The sequence below is a fragment of the Euleptes europaea genome, chromosome 1 (assembly GCF_029931775.1).
Source record: "Euleptes europaea isolate rEulEur1 chromosome 1, rEulEur1.hap1, whole genome shotgun sequence".
NCBI classification, from domain to species: Eukaryota; Metazoa; Chordata; class Lepidosauria; order Squamata; family Sphaerodactylidae; genus Euleptes; species Euleptes europaea.
This window is the reverse complement of record NC_079312.1, coordinates 78905223-78920438: the sequence shown is the minus strand read 5'-3', so window position 1 is coordinate 78920438 and position 15216 is coordinate 78905223. Positions and strand designations below refer to the sequence as shown.

At 49.1% G+C, this 15216-nt stretch overlaps 2 protein-coding genes across 2 annotated transcripts; one reads left to right on the top strand and one right to left on the bottom strand.

Annotated features, from left to right (window-relative positions):
- Positions 1 to 8932, bottom strand: RAB24 (RAB24, member RAS oncogene family). Its single transcript, XM_056860951.1, has 8 exons — positions 8783 to 8932; positions 7868 to 7936; positions 6475 to 6553; positions 3458 to 3525; positions 2899 to 2998; positions 1916 to 1966; positions 1361 to 1423; positions 1 to 427 (listed from the first exon to the last, which is right to left on the bottom strand). Exons 1-8 carry the CDS (start codon positions 8897 to 8899, stop codon positions 360 to 362), a joined length of 615 nt encoding a protein of 204 aa, XP_056716929.1. The 5' UTR covers positions 8900 to 8932; the 3' UTR covers positions 1 to 359.
- A 1294-nt stretch (positions 8933 to 10226) lies between these two features.
- On the top strand, positions 10227 to 14839 carry PRELID1 (PRELI domain containing 1). Its single transcript, XM_056859335.1, has 5 exons — positions 10227 to 10318; positions 12778 to 13003; positions 13111 to 13224; positions 13638 to 13716; positions 14621 to 14839. The coding sequence occupies exons 1-5, from the start codon at positions 10227 to 10229 to the stop codon at positions 14764 to 14766; spliced, it is 657 nt and encodes a 218-aa protein (XP_056715313.1). The 3' UTR covers positions 14767 to 14839.
- The last annotated feature ends 377 nt before the right edge of the window (positions 14840 to 15216 follow it).

Below are 15216 nucleotides of genomic sequence, written 5' to 3'. Positions count from 1 at the left end.
CAGGCAACACCTTCCAAAGGGCAGAATCCACCAAAGTCAGCACAGGCTGTCTTCTGCAATGAAGCCTGTTGTGAAAAACAATTCCTGGAACACTTCAATAATTTAGCAAGCCTCTGGAAGGGAGAAGGTCACAAGGCAATCCCAGTCTCTCGGCAACAAGTCTTGCGGTAGATGCAACAAAAAAAAACCTGGGTCTGCTGCACTCTCTCTTCCCAGAAGAGGTGCCAGCCAGTGATGCTCTGCATGTCCAATGGGCAAAATGTTCCATGTAGCCGACAAAAGATGTGAACCATCTCAAGAGCATGAACTGCAAAGGAAACCCAGGAAGGGAACACTGCTTTCGGCAAATTAAAGAGAATTCAATGATGGCAGCAGCTGTAGAAGTAGGTGGGAGTGTTCTTCTGGCTCAGATCTACTCCTTTCTCCTCTGAAAGCAGAGAAGAATGTAAGATAAGCAAGTGGCACAGGTAGCAGCAGGAGGATGAAGGCTCTGTACAAAATGGATATTTCATGACCTTTCTATAAAATAATTGTACCCCATCCAAATCAATTCTATACACAAAGGAAGCAAAAGGGCCGATACAAATGAGTCATAAGACAATAATTAGAAAAGATGTTCATGGAGTCTGTAGGCCACATTTAATGAAATGTGGGAATTTCTCAGAATACCCTGCCACAACATATCCTTCTCACTCAGACGAGATCCATATGCTAGGTGTGCCCGAATTCAGGAACAGCTTCGCCCCAGAGCACGTACAAAGAGCCCTGACCTCAATGGCCCAGGCTAGCCCAATTTCATCAGATCTCAGAGGCTAAGCAGGGTTGGCCCTGGTTAGTACTTGGATGGGAGACCTCGTAAGAACATAAGAAAGGCCCTGCTGGATCAGACCAAGGCCCATCAAGTCCAGCAGTCTGTTCACACAGTGGCCAACCAAGTGCCTCTAGGAAGCCACAAACAAGACGACTGCAGCAGCGTTGTCCTGCCTGTGTTCCACCGCACCCAAAATAATAGGCATGCTCCTCTGATACTAGAGAGAATAGGTATGCAGTATGACTAGTATCCATTCTAACTAACAGCCATGAATACCCCTCTCCTCCATGAATATGTCCACTCCCCTCTTAAAGCCCTCCAAGCTGGCAGCCATCACCACATACTGGGGCAGGGACCTCTAAGGAAGTCCAGGGTTGCTATGCAGAGGCAGGCGATGGCAAACCACCTCTGAACATTTCTTGCCTTGAAAACCCCTCTGAGGTCACCATAAATCAGTTGTGACTTGACAAGCACTTCCCCCACTGCCATGTACACAGAGGAGGATAAATATTTTCATGAGGGCACGTGGATGCACAGAGAGCAGCTCACCTGTCATTTCTTGAAATGCACTAAACTGCACGTAGTCTTCAGCTACCTTCTTGAAGAGCTCGTCTAAAAATCAAAACACAGAATCATGTCTTACCCCCCCTCCAGCTGTTTCCTGTAGGAACACCCCGCATCTCCCTTGATAAACTGTCAACACAGCATAATCAAATAATCTCATGGGCATGATTTACAATCTGACTGCCCATCCCTGTTGCAGACTACAGTTATATGCCAAAATGGGGAAGGCTTCTGTCCTGAGTATGCTAACTAGAGAGTGAGTCTCACCGAATTCAGTGGGACTTCCTTACAAACAAACATATTTAGGATTGGGCTTTGAACAGGTGCCAATACTTCCTATCATCCTTCCTCTTCAGGAGGCACACAACAGGCAAGCAGTGACATCCCCCCTGCAGCCAGGGATTGTCAAACCAGGGGAAACAATTAGCAAAAGATCTAAGGTAAAGGCACACCAGTAACCTAGTCCACGTTATTCCCTCTGGGATGAGGCTTTCCAAGTACACTAGCTGTGCTGTTCTGCTGGCTGCAATGCGTACTCACCTACGTTTTGTCCTGTCTTACTGGAGGTTTCAAACAGCTCAGCTTTGATATCTGAAATCACAATACAAAATATTTCATTGCACAGTACATTTTCCTCCAGACTACTCCTTACTCCTTTGCAGACACTGCGATCTGTCAGTGGGAGGTGCTGGCAGTCACAGAACTTCCCTGCTTTCCCCTCTCCTGGCAGTCAGGAAAGTTTATTCCCACTGTTGCGGAACCCATCTGGAGTAACAGTCACACCAGTCAGGACACTGCCGTTGGGAGGGTTAAGGGGACAAAATCACCCTTCCTGCCTTTGCTGTCAGCAGAGTTTTGCTGATGGAAGAGGAAGGAACAAGAGAAAGAAACCACCACTTCCCAAAGCCACAGAAGATAGGGGCACTCTGTGGCCAATGACTGAATTTCCTGTTATGGCCACCACAAGCACCTTTTCTCTGTGGACTCAGGACTATTTTTTTCTTCATCAGTCCCACATACAAGCACTCTTTCCAGAAAAGCTACTTGCAGAGAAGAGATGGTTTTTTATACCCTGCCTTTCTCTACCTTTAAGGAGCCTCAAAGCGGCTTACAATCACCTTCCCCTCCCCACAACAGACACCTTGTAAGGTAGGTGAGGTTGAGAGAGTTGTGAGAGAACTGTGACCAGCCCAAGGCCACCCTGCAGGCTTCATGTGTAGGAGCGAGGAAACCAACCCAGTTACCAGATTATAGTCCGCCACTCATGTGGAAGAGTGGGAAATTAAATCCGGTTCTCCAGATTAGAGTCCACCGCTCTTAATTACTACACCACGCTCCCCAACCCCAACTTCAGACTCTTCCAGACACTCATGTCACAGAGGAATTATGGCCAGCAGGAGAACAGGCTCTTGTTTCTAAGGACTGAGTTAGCCCAAGGAGAACTGGTAGAGACCCCAGCAATGCAAAGCTCCTTGGTGCACCCACTGGTTTTCTCTCAGCAACGAGTGAAGATAAACACAAACCGTCAGCATAGTCCTGTGCATCATGGAAGTCAATTCCCCTTTTTCTCCTGTCGTCATCCAACAAGTCACTCTTTGTGCCACACAAATAGATCCTGCAGTTCTGCAGAGGAAGGGAAGGAGGCAAGTATGGCCATACAAGTTCAGTAAAGCTGGCAGATATGTCCTCACCCGGTCTCAAGAACCCACACAGCAGAACAAGCATGCTCCCACACATAAACCATTAATTTTTAGAAACACTCCCCCGTAATGCCCAAAAATGCAACCCCAGGCACAACTGATGTGGCTCAGGAAAGAATCAGAGGGCGCATGATGCCGTCACATTGTAAAAGCAAAGCTGCCCTCAGACAAGGCAAAACCTAGGTGGAAGCCCCACCTAAGCCCCTAAGTGTTTACATGCAACTCTTCTCCAAGACAACGACCACCCTCCGCCAGCATCACATCATTATCCATCTTAAGTGCCTCACATGCTGGGCTGTGACCCTCTGCGAGATGAACTTTCCCTGCTCCTACCCCAGAAAGTCAGTTATCTTTTCCTGCCTAGAAATGGAAATCTACTCACCTCCTCAAAGTTCTGCAGTTCGTTCACCCAGAATTTTGCTCTCTGGAAACTGCTGCTTTCAGTAAGATCTGTGGAAGTTGTGGAAGTGTCAAGACTAGATCCTACCCAAGATCCCAAAAATAGATTCCACTTACCCCTAACAGGCTAGAATGGAGACTAGAATGAACAGCTAGGTGATTAGTTGGGAAAGCACTGCTTTCTCCCTCAGAAGTTCAGCACTCCCTCAGTAGTTCAGCACTGCTGCAATCTCTGAGCTCTTTGGCTTGATTATGTGTAATTATATACATTATTCAACAAACAAACATCCCTAACCCAAAAGAGTTATATATAGGCAGGGCTAATGGTAACTGCCCATTTTCCTAGACTCAGGCAATAACATGGGTTGGTTTGACTGTATCATTCTAATCATGGTGCAGTACAGCTAAGCAAAGAAGCCAGCATGGTATAGCGGCCAGAGTGTCCAACCAGGATCCCCACTCAGCCACGAAGCTTACTAGGCAGTCTGGCCATTCTCTCTCAGCCTCACCATATATGTTTTTCTGAGCGGAGATAAAACTCTAATACAGGGGTGTCAAACATAAGGCCCTGGGGCTGGATCCAGCCCCTTGAGAGCTATTATCCGGCCCCGCGAGCCAACCAAGGCAGCCACCTCCCCCAGTTTTGATCTGGGCTGGCAAGCCCACTGTGGGCTTGCCAGCCGAGGCAACCGCCCTCCTGCTCCCGATCTGGCCTGGCCCAACCAAGTGACATTTATGTCATATCCGGCCCTTGTAACAAATGAGTTTGACACCCCTGCTAACAGAGAAGGGATTTATTAAAGCTTAACTTCAATGTAACCACAGTGATGCACTTTCACGTTTAACCAAATAAATGTTAGAAAACTTTTTCCTACTAATAAAGAAAAATCCACATTGAATGCTAGCCTCATAGTTTAGCGCTCTGCCTAACTGCCTGCGGCAACAATCGGCTTCTATCAACTTTGCTGCTGTTGTAACAGCAGGCCGAGAGCATAGCACTATTTGTGGAGACTGCACTGCCGCAGCACAGCACCATTTTGCACAGACCCACTAAGGCAGGGGTGTTGAACTCAATTGTTTGGGGGGGATGGCTGCCTCGGCTGGCTCATGGGCCAGATAAGAGCTCTCAAGGGGCCGGATCTGGCCCACGGGCCTTATGTTTGACACCCCTACACCAGGAGTCGGCAAACCGCGGCTCCCGAGCCGTGTGCGGCTCTTTGGCCCCTTGAGTACGGCTTTGCCGTACCAGGAGAAGAAGAAAGCAGAAAGTGCCCTAGTACTGCGCATGCGCACACGAGACGGAGACAGACATTGGGTGCCGGCGTTTGCAAAGTGCCTTTTTGGCTAGGGGTGGGGGAGATGCTGGGGTCGAACCTGGGTTATGAACAGCGGGGAGGGGGAGGACGGAGCTCTTTCCGAGTGGTGGTGTGGGGTCATTTTTCAGAGACTGGGGGACTGGCGAGAGCCGCCATCCTTGGGACCAGCGGGGTCTCCTCGGAGGAGGGTGAATGGGGCCGCAGACGTCAGGTCCCCCACTCCGCTCGGAGGTGCGGTGCTGGCAGAGGCGTTGAACCGAAGGCCCCCCCCCCGGGATCCGCAATCGGGCCCTGGTTTCCTCGCGTGCAAGGCAGGCGACGCGGGGAGGCGTCGTCCGTTCTCCAGCCCCTGGGGCGCTGTGGCTGGCCGAGCCGGGCGCAAAGGTCCGCGCCGGCAGCCAGCACCCTGGCCGCTTCGCCAGCCGCGCCTCCTCTCCCCTTCCCTCTGGCGTCCAGATCCGAGAGATGCAGCCGATCACCTGCTCCGGGCCGGCCCAGCCCTTCACCTTCCTACCCGGCTCCCCCTGCCTTCAAGGTGACCCCTTGAGACCAGGGGAAAGGGAAGGGAGGCGCGCCGGAGGGACACTTCCAAGAGGAAGTGTCCAGGACAGCTTTTATGTTCCTACCGCTGCCACTGCCCAATGGCGTTGACCTTGCATAGGGGGCAAGGCGCAGGAGAATCTCCTCAGAAAACACAAAAGTCTGGGGGGGGGAGTGGAGTGGCGGACACCGCGCTTCGAGGTGGGGAAGGCTGAGCTATAGGCAGCGGAGCCCATGAGGTGAGGTGGTCGGGCCTATGCAGGCTGCGTGCAGAAATTGCCTCCTGATTTGCGGTGGGGTGTGTGGCGGCTCTGGTTGTTGGCCTTGGAAGAGGGTCCGACGCCTCCCCCCCTTTCTGTATTGCGGGTGGGGGCGAAGGACGGGTGGACGTTGATTATCAAGAGTAAATTGAGAAGTCTTATTGATGAGAACCTGGAATCGTGCCTAAAATTAAAAACAACAACATACAAACCTGACTTACCCAAACTTTCCAAGGAGATGCAAGGCCATTGTTCACATTAAGTGTTTGTCAGTCATTGTCATGATTTAATTTTATGGATACATTACTTACAATTTAATTTTTATCAATAAATAAGATCATTATTAAGTATGATATCAAGTTTTATTCAGTGTACCTATAATTTAATTAAGACTTAAAACTTCAATTAAAGTTTATTAAGTTAATAAACAGTGTACCTACCTATATAGTTTAAGAAATTTGGCTCTCAAAAGAAATCTCAATCGTTGTACTGTTGATATTTGGCTCTGTTGACTAATGAGTTTGCCGACCACTGCCCTACACTAAGGAAGCTGTAGAGGCACAGTTTGCCTCCCTTTGGCTGGTCCTGCATCAACTTCCTTGACAGGGAGGAAGGTAACCGGTATTGCCAGCAGCCGCAGGGTAGAGGGGCAAAGAGAAGTGGTGCAGGTGAGGACAGCAATGAAGGTTTACCATCTCCCGAGTACTAATTGCCAAGGCTGATCAATACATATTTTCAACAGTCTCCATGCATTGTGATAGAAATTATTCTTGTCCACCCTGTAAAGGAGGTGATGGTAGCAGGGGCAGATCAGGAAACATTTTATGCTACATAATGATAAAAGCTGCACATCTGCCTGCATCCACATGCAAATGATTACTTACCATAACACACAATGGCAGCTTTTGCCCCACGATAGTATATCCGGCTCATGGCCTCATACCTTTCCGAACCAGCTGTATCCTAGAGAACAGCAAAGTGAAAGTAAGAGCCTCATATGTATCACCCATCTAGGTCTTATAAAACAGGGGTCCAAAGGTAAGGATCCAAAGCATCCATCACTGCTATGGTGCCAGTCACTAAAACAGGATTTAGAATAAGAAACAGTCCCTCCATTTTCTGATGTACAACCAAAGCAACTAAAGTTTATTGTACTGTAAAGATTATTACATATAGACTTGGACTCTGATGAAAATTCCCACTGATGGAAGGATTTCCATCTGCAGAACACACTTCCTTGCCTCCCCCATCCCTCTGCAGCCCAAAATGCCCTTCGGATGACAGGGGACCCTCCCTCCAGGAACAGCATAAAGGGGGAGTCAGAGGTGTGCAGCAAGAGGGGGAAACAGGCAAAAATCGCCCCCTCCTTTTTATCAGCAGATTCCACAGGATCCAATCTCTTGCCTACCTCGCTTCCATCCCAACCAGTGTTTGGAAGCTTATAATGGACTGGATTTGGGTGAATAAACTGAAACTTAATCAAGACACAATGGAAGTAACACAAGTTGGTGGTCAGGCTGTTTTAGGAACATGTGTACAATCTCCTGTGGATGGGGTTCCACTCTCCCTGAAGGAATAGGAATACAGTTAGCTCTTGGCAGCCTTGCTAGGCAGAAGGTGCTAGAAAAATTTTTTCCAGCTTAGGTGCTTCACCAACTATAGATATTACTATACGCAGCCAATCTTGCTGTACAGTAATACCTTAGTAACATCCAGAATGAACTACTGTTATGTGTTCTACATTAGGTTTTCCTTGAAGATGGTTCAGAAACATCATCTAATAAAAAATATGACAGGTTTTTACTGGATCCTATCAAACAGAGCATATAAAACGTGACCATTGCACTGGCTGCCAATTTGCTTCTGGGCTTAATACCAACTGCTGTTTTTGACCTTTGAAGTCCTAAATGGCTTCTTAAGCCATAAAGTACCAAAAGGACCTCTTTGTAGATTAACGTGCCTGAGCTGGTGGATGCCTTCCTGTGGGGACCTGCTTTAGCAAAGGTGGGGCTAGGGAGGACCTGTGGAATTCCCCTCCTTCAAAGGTGACGCTGGTGTGTCTTTACAGGCTTTCTGAAGAACTCTGAAGGCTGTTTTGTTTGTTTCAGAGGAACAAAGTAGTATGCTGATGGCACCATCTCTTTTTAATGGATGCTCTACTCGTTTTAAACATTTGAATTGTTTTTATGTTAGTACTGTAAGCCACCTTGGGGATCCTGTTTGGACCTGAAAGGCAGCAATAAAAATCCACTGTATAAAATCAATCTCTCAACTCACCCAAATCCCCAACGTCACAGTCCGGCCTCCCACTGGCATGACTTTGGCCACAAATGCAGCACCTATTGTCTAAAAGAAAGAGGATAAATACAGAAGCAGTTACATGACCCCAGCAGTTCCTCTCCTGGCCGATAGTCACTCATGTATGACAAATAAGCATAACCTCCAGGAAGCAAAACCGGGAAATTCTTGCAAATACCAAAAGCAGGCTTTCAGGTCAATGGTATGTCACAAATGACTAACATGGGTATGTGCTGGGAAGAAAATTAGTAACTGTTTTTTGTGGATTAGTAATGTTTATGAATTTATTTATAAAAAGCTCTCTTAAATTGGGAGCAGATACACACAGTTTCTCTACTTCTTCGTATTCTTCTGATGAGTGGGGACATGATTGCTCTCTTTAAGTATTTCAAAGGCTGTCACTTAGAGGAGGGCAGGGAGTTGTTCCTGTTGGCAGTAAAGGATAGGACTTGCAATAATGGGTGTAAATTACGGGCGGAGAGGTACCAACTGGATATTAGGAATATATTGTTTACAGTACGAGTATTCCAACAGTGGAATTGGCTACCTAGTGAAGTGGTGAGCTCCCTCTCGCTGGCAGTCTTTAAGCAGCGTCTGGACGAACCCTTGTCAGGGACGCTCTCTAGGCTGACCCTGCACTGAGCAGGGGAATGGACTAGATGGCCTGTATGGCTGCTTTCAACTCTATGATTCTACAAACAGTTTCCGTGTCCTTTCCTATTCAGAGTATCTGTGGACTTACAGATCTATCACCGGATATCAGTTTAATAACATTCCAAGAAAAAAAAACGAGAAGCTTAAGAGAAGGAAAAAACAAGAATTATTTAGGGATAGCAGCAGAACAAGATCGTTCAACCCAACTGTCTCCATGTCCGCCATGAAAGGGACACTCACATTCTGGTAGGGACCCACGAGGAAGCGGTTATGAACATATCTTTCCACCAAGCTGGTCTTGCCCACGTATTCTTTGCCCAGCATCACAACTTTGGCATCCACACGCTGCCCACTCATTCTCCTGCCCTTGCAGCAAAGAGTTCCCCGTTAGCTGGAGCACGCAACGGGAAGGTGCAGCTCAGGTGGAGAGGCTCACCTACAGGAAACAGAAACCGACGAACTGTATCGCTACCACAGGGAGCAGCACAAAAACACCACCCGCCACTCCTTGTGCTAAGAGGGGCACAGCACCTGCCGCGGCCCTCAAGAATATCCTCAGCCCATCAGAATTCGCATGGGAATTGGCAAGGGAGGGAAAACTTAGCGAGGGGGCAACAAACAAACATAGGAATGGAAAAAAATGTAAAACACATTTATTCCTCAGCAACACAAACTGCATCTGGCGAAGTAGAAAAGGGCAAGAGTCCAGGAGCACCTGAAAGACTCACACAAATATTTCCTGGCAGGGTAGGAGCTTTCGGGAGCCACAGCTCACTTCTTCAGATATCATCTCACTTCTTCAGATCTTCAGATCCCATCTGAAGAAGTATCTGAAGAAGTGAGCTGCGGCTCCCGAAAGCTCCTACCCTGCCAGGAAATATTTGTGTGAGTCTTTCAGGTGCTCCTGGACCCTGGCCCTTTTCTACCCCTGCAGACCGGCTAACACACACGGCGACCCGATGCATCGGGGGGAAGCGGGCTCTAGTGCAGAAAGGCTTCTGCCGCAACAGACGGGCCGGTCTTTCAGATCCCCCAACGCAAGCAGGGCCAGCCGCACGGGGCCAAACCCCAGCCAGGGCCAGCCGCCCCCGGGAAGTCTCAGGAGGAGCCCGCTCGGGTCTCCCGCAGCCCAACCGAGACGCCGCCTCCAGCGCGCCCGCCCCGCAGCCGGGACCCCCCCCCCCGCGCCCCGCCCCTCGGACAGGATCTGGCGCTGGCCGCCCAGGGCTTGCAAGTCCCCCGCGCGGGGAGGGGAGCGGCGGCATCGCTCACCTGGGCCTCATGGCGCGGCGGCGGCGGGTGGGGGTGGGAGCCCCGGCTGGGTCGGGCAGGCAGGCGCAGCCGGGCAGCTCCCCCGGGCTCCACCGGGGAAGGGGGCGGCGCTTGGCGCCGGGGACGGAAGCGCGTGTCGGGGCGGCGCTTGCAGGCGGGCGGCGGCGGCGGCGGCGGAAGAGCCGGGCTGAGCTGTCGGAAGTCGTCGCCTCGCCCGTGTCCCCGCATGGCGGCTGCTGCTGCTGGGCGCCGCCTGCCGCCGCCGCCGCCGCCGCGATCCTCCGGGCTGCCCGTGTGGCGGGCGAGGGGCCGCCCCGGCGGGCGGAGGGCCGGGGCCGCCTAGGCCGGCGCTGCGGTGAACGCCCCCCCCCCATCTCCGTCCCCTCCCTCTCCGTGTCCCGCCGGCTGGGCGATGGGGAAATACTTCCTGACCCTGAGCGTCCTCAAGGGGCCCTGGGACCAAGTCTTCGCCGCCTTCTGGCTGCGCTACCCCAACCCCTACAGGTGAGCGGGGGGGGGGGCGACCCTGCGCTTCCCGGGGTGGAGGAGATGGTCTAGGCCAGGGGGTTCTCCGCAAGGGGGGAATCATCCCCTCCCCCAGGGGAGAATTTAAAGGGAAGGGGGAGGGGGTTGGGACCGCTATTTAGCAAAGCGTGATGCCCTGTAGATTATGTACAATCTGCAAAATTGTAGTTTCTTTTTATAATTTAATCGGCGACGGTCAATCAAGTTGATGGCTATCTTGGGAAAGGGGGGATTATATTCTAAACAATGGTGAAAGCGGGGTGGGGGGAGGGAGCAAAAATGGTTGAGAACCACTGGTCTAGACTGCGTCTTGAGTATCCTTACGGGAAGATATTTGGGGGAGCAACCCTAAACGAGTCTATTTAAAAGGAAGTCCCATTTTATCACTTATTCTCCGGAAAGGATTATTAGGATTGTAAAACGGGGGGGGGGGGTTGTTGTTGTGCTAGTAAGCCTCTTGAATTTAACAAATTACTTTTCCATGCAAGTGTTTCAGGAGCGCAGTTTTACAGCCTCTCTCTGGGTTTGTTGACTCCGAAGTAAGTCCTACTCCGTTCACTGGGGCTTACTGCTAATAAGTGAGTGTGCCCAGGCTTGTCGCATTAATCTGCTGGGTTTATTTCTGCAACGCGGTGGACGTGCGGAGTTCTGCCGTGCTAGAGCAGCTCACTAAGTCCGGCAGGGCGCCCTCTGCCTGGTCAAACTGGCCCCCTCCAGTCCTGAGTTAAGGACCTTTCACCCACTGGACTGAGCGCTGCTGAGCCGCCGATTGCTTTCTATGTCAGCACGGTGATCAGGACTTGTTTTTTGGTGTGTGTTTTTTACCCTCATCAACTTGAAGTAAGACCGGAAAGTTTTGTTTAACGCTTACCAGCTCCCAAGCTAAAATGGACCAGTGTGCAAGGAAGTAATATACTGATGTGAGTGCAGGAAATAGGCCCAAATGCTTGTATGACAGGAAGCAGGACAGGCCCTTATTATCATATCTTGCTGACTGACATGAGGATAATCTGATGGAGAAAAGGACCATGTACACAAGCTCATGCTTTTATGATAATTGGAAATAGCTTCTGAGCATGAGCATCTCCCTGCTCAATTGTTCTAGCAAGGCTAGATCATCCTAAGGCACAGGAGAGAAGGCTCTAAGGCGACAAATGCTAGGAGGGACTTCCTCTTGCTTCCCACAGACTTATGCAATAAGATAAATATTGGTTTGTCTGAGCTGTGCAGGCTTCAGTAGGAGCCCTGAAGCTTGGTGACTTTATTATCCAAGCATTGGGTGTTGGATGCTATTAGGATGGGAATCCTGGGATGTATCAACAGAAGTAGTGTCCAGATCACATGAAGTGATGGTATCGCTTTACTCTGCTCTGGTTAGACCTCACCTAGAGTATTCAGTTTTGGGCACCACAATTTAAGAACAATATAGACAAGTTTGAACATGTCCAAAGCCAGGCAACAAAGATGGTGAGGGGTTTCGAGACAAAGTCCTATGAGGAAAGGTTGAAGGAGCTGGGTATGTTTAGCCTGAAGAGAAGACTGAAAGGGGATATGATAACCATCTTCAAGTACATGAAGGACTGTCATATAGAGGATGATGCCAAGTTGTTTTCTGTTGCTCCAGGTCGGACCAGAACCCACGGGTTGAAATTAAATCAAGAGTTTCCATCTAGACATTAGGAAGAATTTTCTAACAGAGCAGTTCCTTAGTGGAACAGGCTTCTTCGGGAGGTGGTAAGCGCGCCTTCCCTGAAGTTTTTAAGCAGAGGCTAGATGGCCATCTGTCAGCAATGCTGATTCTATGACCTTAGGCAGATTATGAGAGGGAGGGCATCTTGGCCATCTTCTGGTCATGGAGTAGGGGTCACTGGGGGTGTGGGGGTAGTTGTGAATTTCCTGCATTGTGCAGGGGGTTAGACTAGATGACCCTGGTGGTCTCTTTCAACTCTATGATTCTATGAGGAGCTGTGGAGTTATGGATCACCAGTTAACATTTATGTCCCAAAGGCACAATGCTGGTGGGTAGAAGGATCTTCTTTAGTGAAACTGTTGAGAATCACCACTGTTGACTGGCTACTGAAAGCAACCTGACCAAAGGTGAAAAGGTTGACTCTGGCAGTTGAAGATAACAGGTGACATACCCTGCTCAGAATAGTTTAATGAGTGGCTCCTCCCCTCTATAAAAATTTTGTCCCAGGCTTTCACTACTGCATTTGGCAGTAGCCCAATTAACAGGCTCTGCAGAGGGGTGGGGAGTTGGTGTCTCACTCTATGGATACAAAAGCAGACAATCCAGTTAGAAACCACATTTTCTTATCTCTGTTGGGGTCTGCCTCCACACTGATTGTTGCTTTCTCTGCTACTTGGGCTTTGGCTGAATAAAGTTCATTCAGGACATCATAGAAGACACACAAATGCCTTTTGTCTCCCCTCCCCAGTAAACATGTCCTGACAGAAGATATCTTGCACCGGGAAGTGACCGAAGACCAGAAGCTGCTTTCCAGGCGGCTCCTAACTAAGACCAACAGGATGCCCCGCTGGGCAGAGCGCTTCTTTCCAGCCAACGTTTCTCACTCTGTCTACATCCTTGAAGATTCCATTGTGGATCCACAGAACCGAACTATGACCACATTCACCTGGAACATCAACCATGCACGTCTTATGGTACGTAGTGGTTGCTTTGCGTGGGGTTAGGGCTAGGCTGTAAAGTTCTGGAGCCAATGTTGGTCGTTGAGAGTGATGGTAATTTTGGTCTTCTGCCTCCTGTGCAGGTGGTGGAAGAACATTGTGTTTACAGAGAGAACCCAGACAACAGTAGCTGGACAGAAGTCAAGCGGGAAGCTTGGGTCACCTCCAGCCTATTTGGTGTCTCACGTGCTGTCCAGGTGAATGTACCACAGATCTGTATAGCTTTATATAATTCATATGTATACAGTGGTCAGATCATAGAGTTGGAAGGGACCACCATGGTCATCACCAACCTCCTGCACAATGCAGGATATTCACAACTACTTCCCCCCCCCCCACATCCCCACTGACCTCTACTCCATGCCCAGAAGATGGGGAGGAAACCCTCCAGAGTATCTGGCCTGGAGAAAAATTGCTTCCTGACGATCAGCATTACCATGGGGCATGTAAGCAAGGGCCATGAGAGCCAAACACTGATGCAACCCTTCCTGCCCTCCTTCTCATGATCTGCCTAAACCCCTAGGGTTCAAGCTGTGCAAACTAGCCATGGGGAAACCCTTAAACATGCTTTGCTTAGTCTCTGATCATGCTTGCTGGGTTCTTGTTTCAGGAGTTTGGCTTGGCTAGGTTCAAAAGCAATGTGACCAAGAGCACCAAAGGGTTTGAGTATATACTGGCCAAAATGCAAGGTAAGTATATGCAGTGGCAACTGATTAAAAAAGGAGTTGTGGGGGGCCAAGGATACTACCACTGACACATGTGGGGATGGAGTAAGCAGGTGGTGTTAGGTTTGCAAACTGTAGTGTGTAGCTGTGTAAGAAAAAGATTAATGTGCACTGCTACAGTGCTGAATGAGCAGCCTCCTACAATGTCCCTAGAATTATTCCAGGAGATGTATAGCACAGGGTACGCAAAGCTGTCATGTTTTCTTTGATCACTTCTGCTAATGAAAGCAAGCAACTGATACTGAAGCCCGGCTAGTCTTTTTCATTTAATCTTATTTGTACTAAAGCGGCCCTTTTGCACTGTTGGTGAACCTTGACTGTAGTATGCTCTCCATTCGGTTAAAAGTCACAAGAGAAACTTTGTTGTTTTTGCTTAACTAGTCACAGCAGCAGTTTGAATAACCCAAAAGGGAAGCACTACTTCAGTTTTTTTGCACAAGTTGTGGGTAAACTTTGCCACATTCTGCTGCTGTCCTAACCTGTAGTTGTTGCCGAGCAAAAGGCTAGTGGGAGCATGGGGCACTGAGGAGCCATGATAAATATCTAAGAGGCAAATATCTAAAGGGGAAAATGGCCTGTGTCTGGCTTCTCTCTCTCATATTTGCATAACTGCACTTCTCCCAGTATTGCTCCATAGTCTTAATTGGTTTCTGAACTTCTGTGAGAATAAGGGCTAAATAACTTTCCTCGTTTAAAGCCAGTAGATTAACAGTCTTACAGCCATCTGGCATGAAATCTTTGCCATTAAGTCCCATACACAGATATTTAAACAGTGTTTTGCATGACATTTCCACAGAAACTTTTTTGTCAGGGCTTGAGTTCAGTGGCTAGAGTTTTGTAAGCGCTTGCTTCTTTTTTTAAATCACAGGTGAAGCACCATCTAAAACCTTGGTGGAAACGGCAAAAGAAGCAACAGAGAAAGCCAAGGAGACTGCCCTGGCTGCTACAGAGAAGGCAAAGGACTTGGCGAGCAAGGCAGCTACTAAAAAGAAGCCGCAGCAACAATATGTATGAAAAAGCAGCTTTTCCAACAGCGGGGACCGGAGTGCCATCAGCACAGGCACCATAGTAGTACTGGGAAGCTCACCTGTAACGGGTTTATGGGCCCTTGGGAAGTGGAGCCAACCAAACCGTCTTCTAGATTTTATGTTTTTTAATTGAAATTGTACAAATCTGACAATCATCTTCTTTCTAAAGGTGTAATTATCATTAAAAGAACAGACTTCCAATTCAGTCCACTGCCAAGACCTATTCTGCTGGTAGGAACTGATCTTCAAAACTGTGATTAACTGGATTAGTCTTCCTGTTTACATTGACCTCCTTGGGGCTTCCCCTTTGTATAGCTGTAGCACAGACCAGTTCAGCAGGGTGGCGCCTGCTTGTTAGAAAAGCAGGCTGCCTGCTCCAAGAGCTTACTCGGGTGCTTTTGAACTGTTAGGTTTTCTTCTAATGGCTCGGGTGCAT

Bases quoted from the DNA above. Each gene is read 5' to 3' on its own strand.
- RAB24 (XM_056860951.1), bottom strand. From the start codon at position 8,899: ATGAGTGGGCAGCGTGTGGATGCCAAAGTTGTGATGCTGGGCAAAGAA. The intron at 7,937-8,782 runs GTGAGTGTCCCT...TCTTTCTTTTAG, and splicing joins TCGTGGGTCCCTACCAGAAT to ACAATAGGTGCTGCATTTGT. The intron at 1,424-1,915 runs GTGAGTACGCAT...TTTGATTTTTAG, and splicing joins TAAGACAGGACAAAACGTAG to ACGAGCTCTTCAAGAAGGTA.
- PRELID1 (XM_056859335.1), top strand. From the start codon at position 10,227: ATGGGGAAATACTTCCTGACCCTGAGCGTCCTCAAGGGGCCCTGGGAC. The intron at 13,004-13,110 runs GTACGTAGTGGT...CCTCCTGTGCAG, and splicing joins TCAACCATGCACGTCTTATG to GTGGTGGAAGAACATTGTGT. The intron at 13,717-14,620 runs GTAAGTATATGC...TTTAAATCACAG, and splicing joins TATACTGGCCAAAATGCAAG to GTGAAGCACCATCTAAAACC.